Genomic DNA, 10,604 nt, shown 5'->3' with positions numbered 1-10,604 from the left:
CCTTCAACTTTGGGAAAACCACTGTCTCTTATAAAAACAAACTTATCAATGTGTTATAACTTCTTGTATAACTTATAGATAATCGTTTTAGTTGTTGAGATACAGTAGATAAATGTAAGTATTTATTAGGTATATCTATCTATTATTATTTTTAAGAACTTCAAAAGTACTGAAAAGTATATTTTTTTAAATATTAATTTCATTTTTTTATTTTTAGATGAAGGTTATACTGGTTGTGGTACTTTTATCATACTATGCAGAAGCACGGACCCCTACCGAAAACTGTATTGGTGCTACCGTTATTCATAATATTAAATATGAACATGAAATTTTGAAAAAATTAAGAATACCATACCAACTGGCAATGGATTATAACACAAACACTTTATTCTTCAGTTATTCCAAGGATAATAAAGATATAATTTATGAGTCCGCGTATATTAATCTTAAAACAAATGAATTCGGAACCATACATGGAATTGCAACGGGGTTTGCTAACGCAGTAGATGAGCATGGTAACGTGGTTTACTTAGGTGCTAGTGATGGTATATACCAGTTTAATTACGAAACCAAAGTTGCGACTCGTCTTAACGGCACAGATGATACTATTTGGCAATTGTTCTTTAAAAAAGACTTGTACTACACGAAATTTCCAGAAGAAGAGATTTATATATTTAAAAATAACCAATCTCACAGAGTGCCTGAATTAATTGACACGAATGGAAGGTTTGTTGCTGTTGATAATTCGGACAACATCTACTTTTCGAACACAACTGGATTGTTTATTCATAAGAAGATTACGGATAATACCTCTTTTGTTGGCAATTATTACGACGTGAATGGTTTTACTTATGATATAAATGGTGCACTGTTTTTTTCTACTCCTCAGGCTATATATTATATCAACGACAGCATCCAAGAAGTGGAAAAAATTGCTTCATTTGATAGTTTGTATGGAATAGCTATAGAAGCAGATGGAACCATAATTTACGCGTTGGAAGATAGTCTTGTTAGACTTAAACCAACTAATACTTATTGTTATAGTAATGAGACGAAAAATCTGTGAAATTTAATTAGTCTTCAAAGTCAAAGTTAATTGTCGATTTCGCCAAAAGTTGTTAAAATATATCGATTGATTTTAAACAATAGTGATGTATCATTAGCAAGCAATACTATCCTGCAATTAATCTTAGCGAGGCGAGGTAAGGAAGGTCATTAATGTAAATTAAGAATAGAAAAGGTTCTAAAATTTAACCTTGTGGGACCCCTATTTTTACAACTGATCCGGAATGATATACAAGGAACCAAAAGCTTAATAATTTGCTGATCCGGAAGATCTCTTTCCATCCGCGTCTCCCTTTTGTACTCTACAATTTAGGTAAGAACTCATTAACTCCAATGCTGCACCCCAAATTCCGTAATGGCGCAATTTCGAGACCAATGTTTCATGATCAACGGAGTCGAAAGCCTTGGATAAATCACAGAAAAAACCAAGTTCGTCACGTGACTCCTCTCAAGCTTCAAATATATTTTGAATTAACTCAACACCAGCATCGGTTGTCGAGCGACCCCCTGCCACAACGGGAGGTAAAAGTGCACCAGGCACCCATGTGGTGAGGGTGAAATTGTTTACGGTGGCATGCGGTGTGGCTGTAGAAGAAGATGCGACCAAAAGTTTTTAAAGGTAATCTAAGCCGTAGTCTACCACAGAACAGCAAATAATCGTGAGCGTTGGCATCCTTATGTGGTCGACATTCAATTGACTCCATGAGTTTTAATTCAATTGACTCGATTCTAATACGAATCGCGAAGATTTTTTTTTTTTTTTTTTTTTTTTTTTTTTTTTTTTTTTTTATTTATTTAATCAAAAAAAAAATTCACAAGAAACTATAATATTATCGCTCGCCAAACTGGTGTGCCAGTTTGTTGGCGAGGTGGCGCTCTTATTTTAACTTATATAACTAACTTACACATTACATTACACCTTAATCTATACTTATAATAAACTATACTACGACTAAATATTTATTTAAACCTACCTACTCCGTTAGGGAGTCCCTAAGTAGGTGTTCCTTTAACCTCTTCTTAAGGACTCTCTCACTGAGCCCATCGCTGTCCTCCTCAGCCCAGCCGATTACATTATATAATTTGGGTACTATATATGCGCTTATTCTTTTGCCATAGTAGTTATAGATTTTTGGCATTGAGAATTTGGAACGCTCTTCCGGGGCGTCCGTGTTTCCTGCCACTTATTACTTAGGTACCCTACCTACCTTCAAGGCAAGCAAGCTCTAACTTAGAACTTAGGCAGAAACCGATTAAAATCGCTGATATTATATTTGCAAATATGTGGGTGGTGTCCAAAATGTGACCGAACTAGTGGTAGATGCTTTTGACGATTCAAAAGAACTTGTAAAAGTCTAATTGAACTAAATATTTTGAATTCGAATGCTGAGGTCATTGTCTCTGAAAAATCCTTACCTACTGCAAAACTGTAATTGATCTAAATAATATTTTTAATTCTGATAACATTATGAAAACTGTAAGATGTATAAAACGTGGCAAATCTCCGGGACACGATGGCTTCAGCATTGAGCACATACTCTATACCAGTGATGAAGTATATCGCGTCATTTCCATTATATTTAAGGTTTGCTTAAAGCACAGTTACTTAGCAAATTGCCTTATGAAAACGGTATTAGCCTCCATTGTAAAAAATAGAACTAGCAATCTGTCTAATCTTACTAACAAAAGACTCATATCGCTCGGTACTAATGTCGGAAAAATATTCGAAAGGCTCTTACAATCCGAACTGACCGAGAATTTTAATACTGATGATAAACAAGGAACCAAAAGCTTAATAATTTGCCGTAATCCACTTAACCAGACAGCACCACACAGATCCCAAAACCACTCGACATACGTTTTAGATATAGATTACTAGCTGATGCCCGCGACTTCGTTCGCGTGGATGTAGGTTTTTTAAAATTCCCGTGGGAACTCTTTGACTTTCCGGGATAAAAAGTAGCCTATGTGCTAATCCAGGGTATAATCTATCTCCATTCTAAATTTCAGCCCAATCCGTCCAGTAGTTTTTGCGTGAAGGAGTAACAAATATACACACACACACACACATACAAACTTTCTCCTTTATAATATTAGTAAGAAGTAAGATAGACCCTACCTACACTGCGCGTGACCGGACACGAACTTGACTAGATTTCCTTAAACAATTATTTAGAATGTTATATTTAAGTAATTATAATAAATTGATAATATTTCACCTTCAACTTTGGGAAAACCACTGGCTCTTATAAAAACAAACTTATCAGTGCGTTATAGTTAATCGTTCCAGTTGTAGAGATACAGTTACAGTCAACAGTTGATAAATGTAAGTATTTATTATCTACCTATTATTATTTTTAAGAAAAATCTTTAAAACTAATACTTTTTAATAATTACTTAACTATTTTAATTTTTATAATTTTAAAAACAAGCAAGTAATACATCACACTCTAATATTATAAAGGCGAAAGTTTGTATGTGTGTGTGTGTGTGTGTGTGTGTGTGTATGTTTGTTACTCCTTCACGCAAAAACTACTGGACGGATTTGGCTGAAATTTGGAATGAAGATAGATAATATCCTGGATTAGCACATAGGCTACTTTTTATCCCGGAAAATCAAAGAGTTCCCACGGGATTTCGAAAAATCTAAATCCACGCGGGCGAAGTCGCGGGCATCGGCTAGTATTTTAATAAATATGAATAAATAAATGTGTGGAATAAGAAATGGAGGAAAAGTCAATATTTTAGCCAATTATTGCTATTTTTACGGATATTTTAGGACACTCTATTAAAAAATTTTAAACTGCATATAAACGTGTTCAGTATGGAACTCTAAGCAGGTTTTTTAAGATAATTACTAATTAGCGGTGTAAAACAACTACTGACTCATCCCAAATCAACGTCCAGTACAAATTCTTGGACATTGAACTTTTAAAATTTTGCCCAGAGGTTGCTTTTACAATTTAGACAAGGAATGAGGGCAGATTTTACGAAATCCTTGAGCAAAGCCACGGATGGTTGCTAGTTATTATAAATACTAAATAAAGCTTTCATTCAACTAACCGACTTCAAAATTACTGAAAAGTAAAATAATTTTTTAAATATTAATTTCATTTTTTATTTTCAGATGAAGGTCATACTAGTTGTGGTACTTTTATCATGTTATGCAGAAGCACAGATCCCTACTGATAACTGTGATGGTATCATAATTGAAAACATTAAACATGAACATGAAGTTTTGAAAAGTTTAAGGATGCCATACCAATTAGCAATGGATTATAATACAAATACTTTATTCTTCAGTTATTCCATCGATGACGAAGACACAATTTATGAGTCCGCATACATTAACCTTAAAACTAATGAATTCGGAATTATACCTGGAATTGCAGCAGGATTTGCCAATGCAGTAGATGAGCGTGGCAACGTTGTTTACTTAGGTGGCAGTGATGGTATATACCAGTTTAATTACGAAACCAAAGTTGCAACTCGTCTCAATGGTACTGATGATAATATTTGGCAACTATTTTTCAAAGAAGATTTGTACTACACGAAGTTTCCAGAAGAAGAGATTTATATATTTAAAAATAACCAATCTCACAGAGTGCCTGAATTAATTGGCACAAAGGGAATGTTAGTTGCTGTTGATAATTCAGACAACATTTACTTTTCAAACACAACTGGATTATTTGTTCATAAGAAGATCACGGATAATACCTCCTTCATTGCCGTTTATAATGTGAATGGTTTCACTTGCGATATAAACGGTGAAACGTTTTTTTCTACTCCTCACGGCATATATTATATCAACGACAAAACCCAAGAAGTGGAGAAGATTGCTTCATTTGATAATAATTTGTATGGAATAGCTATAGAACCAGATGGGACCATAATTTGCGCGTTAGAAGATAGTCTTGTTAGACTTAAACCAACTAATACTTATTGTTATGGTAATGAGACGAAAAATCTGTGAAATTTAATTAGTCTTCAAAAAATATATCGATTGATTTTAAACAATAGTGAAGTATCATTCGCAAGCAATACAATCCTGCAATTAATCTTAGCGAGGTAAGGAAGGTCATTAATGTAAATGAAGAATAGAAAAGGTGCTAAAATTCAACCTTGTGGGACCCCTATTTTTACAACTGATCCGGAATGATATACAAGGAACCAAAAGCTTAATAATTTGCTGTAATCCACTTAACCAGATAGCACCACACAAATCCCAAAACCACTCGACATACGTTTTTCGCCCCGACATATACACCGGAGCATCCTCAGGAGATATAGATTATAGACCCTACCTACACTGCGCGAGACCGGACACGAACTTGACCAGTTTTCCTTAAACAATTATTTAGAATATTATATTTAAGTAATTATAATAAATTGATAAAATTTCACCTTCAACTTTGGGAAAACCACTGGCTCTTATAAAAACAAACTTATCAGTGCGTTATAGTTAATCGTTCCAGTTGTAGAGATACAGTTACCGTCAACAGTTGATAAATGTAAGTATTTATTATCTACCTATTATTATTTTTAAGAAAAATCTTTAAAACTAATACTTTTTAATAATTACTTAACTATTTTAATTTTTATAATTTTAAAAACAAGTAAGTAATACATATTTAATAAATATGAATAAATAAATGTGTGGAATAAGAAATGGAGGAAAAGTCAATACTAAAAATATTTTGGCCAATTATTGCTATTTTTACAGATATTTTAGGACACTCTAATAAAAAAATTTAAACTGCATATAAACGTGTTAAGTATGGAACTCTAAGCAGATTTTTTAAGGTAATTACTAATTAGCGGTGTATAACTGACTGACTCATCCCAAATCAACGTCCAGTACAAATTCTTGGACATTGAACTTTTAAAATTTTGCCCAGAGGTTGGTTTTACAATTTAGACAAGGAATGAGGGCAGATTTTACGAAATCCTTGAGCAAAGCCACGGATGGTTGCTAGTTATTATAAATACTAAATAAAGCTTTCATTCAACTAACCGACTTCAAAATTACTGAAAAGTAAAATAATTTTTTAAATATTAATTTCATTTTTTATTTTCAGATGAAGGTCATACTAGTTGTGGTACTTTTATCATGTTATGCAGAAGCACAGATCCCTACTGATAACTGTGATGGTATCATAATTGAAAACATTAAACATGAATTTGAAGTTTTGAAAATTTTAAAGATGCCACACCAATTAGCAATGGATTATAACACAAATACTTTATTCTTCAGTTATTCCATCAGTGACGAAGAGTTTATGAGTCCGCATACATTAACCTTAAAACTAATGAATGCGGAACCATACCTGGAATTGCAGAAGGGTTTGCCAATGCAGTAGATGAGCGTGGCAACGTTGTTTACTTAGGTGGCAGTTTTGGTATATACCAGTTTAATTACGAAACCAAAGTTGCAACTCGTCTCAATGGTACTGATGATAATATTTGGCAACTATTTTTCAAAAAAGATTTGTACTACACGAAGTTTCCAGAAGAAGAGATTTATATATTTAAAAATAACCAATCTCACAGAGTGCCTGAATTAATTGGCACAAAGGGAATGTTAGTTGCTGTTGATAATTCAGACAACATTTACTTTTCAAACACAACTGGATTATTTGTTCATAAGAAGATCACGGATAATACCTCCTTCATTGCCGTTTATAATGTGAATGGTTTCACTTACGATATGAACGGTGAAACGTTTTTTTCTACTCTTCACGGCATATATTATATCAACGACAAAACCCAAGAAGTGGAGAAGATTGCTTCAATTGATAATAATTTGTATGGAATAGCTATAGAACCAGATGGGACCATAATTTGCGCGTTAGAACATAGTCTTGTTAGACTTAAACCAACTAATACTTTCAGTTCGTCGCGCACGGTCGCACCGTGTGCATCAATCGTACTTGCACTAACTTATTTTACAACTCGTTTTTAATGATTTTAATGTGTTTTAATGGTATTTTTCAAGTATTGTGCATGTGAAAGTATTGCAATTTCAATGAAAGGGAACAATAGATACCAATGCAGCTATTTGCTCGAGGCAATACTTATTTATTAACTAGCTGATGCCCGCAGCTTCGCCCGCGTGGATTTAGGTTTCTAAAAATCCCGTGGGAACTTTTGATTTTCCAGGACAAAAGTAGCCTATCCGTAATAGCCCGTCCCCGGGATGCATCGCATTTCTGTACCACGTAAAAACATCTAAACGGATGATCCTTTAAAAATCCCGAGGGATCACCAGGATTTAGGAATGCAATTCCTTACAGCATCATATAAACACAATTTAAAAATATACAAAAAGTTTTAATCTATCTTTAAGAAAAAATAGCGAGTATTAAAAATACCTAGTATTGAGAAGTGATAGTCGCCCTACAATTTCAGGTAAATCGTAAATAATCCGATAACAATTGCTAAGCAAACAAGCGTTACGTCCGTTCTCGGAGAGGCCTCGGCCGATACTAATTTCCTAGTTCAATTTACTATTGCTCGTTGCACGGTTTTGTAGTGTGTTTCAAGATTATTTTTTGGAAACAAATATTACTTAAATTTAGTTTTTTTTTTGTTCTTCTTTATTGAGTTCTCAGTTTTATTTATAAATGAAGAAAAATAACCCACCTAAATGACAGTTTTATGTGTCTGTAGTTTTATGAAATTATTACTTTTTTGTTTGAATTTTTATAATGTAAAAAATGCCAAACGAAAGATTTGGTTCTGTCATCTTATTAGTTTAGGACCTTTTCTTTGGTAAATATATTTCTTTGTGAGAATCAACCAAGTAACTTTTGATGTAGTGAACGTCAAAGATGACACGAAATCCAAAATTCAGTAATAGTCTTTTGGTATTTTAGGCAATAAAAGAGAAACTATGAATAAATTGCAAAATTTTGTCTGTCAATTTAATAAAACAGGAAATATTCTACAAAGTAGTATATACATGTTTTACATAAATGCAGTGTTTAATAAAATATAGGGGGGCAAAATGGCTTAAAAATAGCTCATGCCGGTTCAACAGTCTTAAGAATTTGTACTTTAAGGTTAGTATTAGATTAGTTTTATTATAAAGTATACACCTGTAATTGACAACCATACTGAAGTTATTTTGTAATTTTTTTTTGTCTTATTTGCATGGAAGTTGTTGGTGTAATAATAATAATAAAAAAACTTATTGTTTTAGTAATTAGAAGGAAAATCTGTGAAATCTCCTTAGTCTTAAAATCTTATTTATGTTTGAAAAACCGATAGACGCTGGGATCCCGAGAGCGTGCTAGAATGGCAATCTCGCACCGATACGGTTGACAGAGTCCTCACTAAGTGGACAGACGAAACTAGATGGTCAAACTAGTCGCAAGGAGCTGTAGATGGCCGCCTGGCGGTGGTCTAAGACCGCAGCATGTGGAAGTCCATACAAGAGACCTATGACCATCAATAGAAGTCCTATCAGTTTATAACGGAAACAAAGACAATCCCACGGTGCAATATGATGATCTTGCACAGAAAAGCGCAGCGTTTGACAGACGCCCAATAGGTGGACAGACGACATCAAACGAGCATTTACAACAAATCAATGATTGATTGATTTTTTTTTTATTCACTATAGGCAAGCGCTTGACCACAATCACACCTGATGTAAAGTGATGATGTGGTCTAAGATGTGACGCGTTTACCTAGAAGGTGCCTATTCACTCTTGTTTTAAAGATACCCGGATTGAATCGCAGGGAACCGTAGATGGTGTAAGACCACGGTTTGTGGATGTCCCTACAAGAGAGCTATGACCATCAATGGAAGTCCTATCGGCTTATGACGAAAACAATGACAATCCTAAAGTGCTATATCGTCGTCTTAGAGTGAAAACATCGGGAATGCATTTTTGCTCAAATTTATTTGATTGCGTTTCTAGGAAGAAAACCTCGCAACGCACATCCTGATCTGACTAATTTGTTAATTCGATACTCGTAACGCCATCTATGACATTATGAGAAACTCGTAAATACTCGCTTTTGTTAGCAGCACGCAGTTTTTTCTTCCTCCTGAAAAGTTACTTCTTTTACACTTACGAGGTTTTCACTCTAAGCCGTCGTTATATGACAACCTTGCACCGAAAAGCAAGGTCTTGCAGATGTCCAATAGGTGGACAGACGAGTTGCAGGCGGCGGCGGAATTCCCTCCAACAGACCTATCTCCATCTGTGCGCGTCTATCAGTTAATGACAACGACGGTAAATTGACAACGAATGCACAAATTGCAAAACAATGTAAAGAATAGTAAGCTTATAGCAAAAATGTAGTCATACTAGTTTTCTTTTGGCTTAGCGCCAGTTTTCGCAGACCTCGAGTCTGCAGTGTAGAGCGCTGGGAATTATCTAGATTATAGAACAATTCTAGAACAATAGATCGATGTAGTCGCTCGTCTTCATTATGAGGTCAATATCCTTTGCAATCTATTTGATTAAAAGTCATGACCTCGGGTTTCAAAGTAATAAATGAAAAAATCAAAATGATTTATTTTTTATTGTTATTTTTATTACATAAATCCATATTAATAATAAGTATCAATGCAAAAGTGTGGTTGTCTCAGGTCTGTTTCTCTATTACCTTTTCACGTTTCATCCGTTTAACCGATTAACGATTAATACCACATTAAAAGAGATATCACTGCTTTAACTGTGAAGGAAAACATAGTGAGTAAAACTGCATGCCTGAGAGTTTGCCATAATGTTCTCAAAGGTGTGTGAAGTCTGCCAAACCGCACTTGGCCAGAGAGCGGTGCAAAGTGCAAACTACGGCCTAAGCCCTTCTCATTCTGAGAGGAGACCTGTGTGCCTAGTGGGAGATTTTTAACCTATTCGATCGCGTAAAAGTTAACTGCGTTTTGTATGGAATTGAAACAGCGCCATCTAGTGACAAGAAGACTAGGCACACAGTGCTCAGTAGTGGGCCGGCGATGGGTTCTCAGCGCATTGGCCAGGAAACTAGATAGTCCTCTCTGGAGGTGCTGGGGGGGTGCGCACATAGGCGCCAAGAGGCTCCCTCGGGCTTTTTATTTATAGTTTTAGTTATAGAATTAGTTGTTAAGCTAGAAATAAGTACGTACTAACATAGTTTTAAGTGATTTGTCATACTAACACAATTATGGGTCTAATGGCCTGAAATAAAAGTTAATTTATTTTAATTTATTTATTTATTTGATCATGATGATGATGATGAAGCAGTAATAAGTCGTATTCAGATTTACTGTGGTTTCCATACCTTTTGAAATAGGCACTGACGGTTGCAAAATCTAGTCAAGTTAAACGTGCCTATTATCTAGCGTCTCGTAATGTCTAGAATGAGGTATTAGGTAATGTCCTAGACACTGAAACCTTAGTGTGTCCTAAAATAGCAATTCTAGAGATTAACGTGTCGGTATTTGGCGATCGATTTAGGTCATTAAGTATTTGTGCTAAGTCAGCTTACTGTGTGACTATTGAACTTGGCTTCATAGGGCGGCTGAAAAAAATATTGAAAACTAGAGG

General features: G+C 34.6%; 2 protein-coding genes, 1 long non-coding RNA gene and 1 pseudogene across 5 annotated transcripts in view; 2 read left to right on the top strand and 2 right to left on the bottom strand.

Annotated features, from left to right (window-relative positions):
• The window catches only part of LOC123877442 (ommochrome-binding protein-like), an 8,680-nt gene extending 18 nt beyond the window's left edge, over positions 1–8,662 (top strand). The window contains exons 1-3 of one of the 2 annotated variants that reach the window (XM_045924243.1): positions 1–114; positions 218–1,061; positions 8,265–8,662. The exon at positions 1–114 is cut by the window's left edge and continues 18 nt beyond it. In XM_045924243.1, the coding sequence (XP_045780199.1) occupies positions 218–1,061; positions 8,265–8,269 (849 nt within the window). In that variant the 5' untranslated portion in view covers positions 1–114 and the 3' untranslated portion in view covers positions 8,270–8,662. Of the gene's footprint in view, positions 115–217; positions 1,062–1,084; positions 1,198–4,192; positions 5,034–8,264 lie in introns of those variants that run through there. The other variant, XM_045924244.1, reaches the window with a different exon arrangement.
• LOC123877432 overlaps positions 1–10,604 on the bottom strand; it is a 77,234-nt gene that overhangs the window by 57,879 nt on the left and 8,751 nt on the right. The window lies entirely within an intron of this gene.
• Positions 5,054–7,122, top strand: LOC123877441 (annotated as a pseudogene).
• On the bottom strand, positions 9,405–9,943 carry LOC123877450. The gene is made up of 2 exons (XR_006798593.1): positions 9,905–9,943; positions 9,405–9,669 (listed from the first exon to the last, which is right to left on the bottom strand). It is a non-coding gene; the product is annotated as an uncharacterized LOC123877450 (long non-coding RNA).

This window comes from Maniola jurtina, chromosome 23 (genome assembly GCF_905333055.1).
Source record: "Maniola jurtina chromosome 23, ilManJurt1.1, whole genome shotgun sequence".
Taxonomy (NCBI): domain Eukaryota; kingdom Metazoa; phylum Arthropoda; class Insecta; order Lepidoptera; family Nymphalidae; genus Maniola; species Maniola jurtina.
Note: the sequence above shows the minus strand (reverse complement) of the source record. Positions and strands in the feature narration are given on the sequence as shown.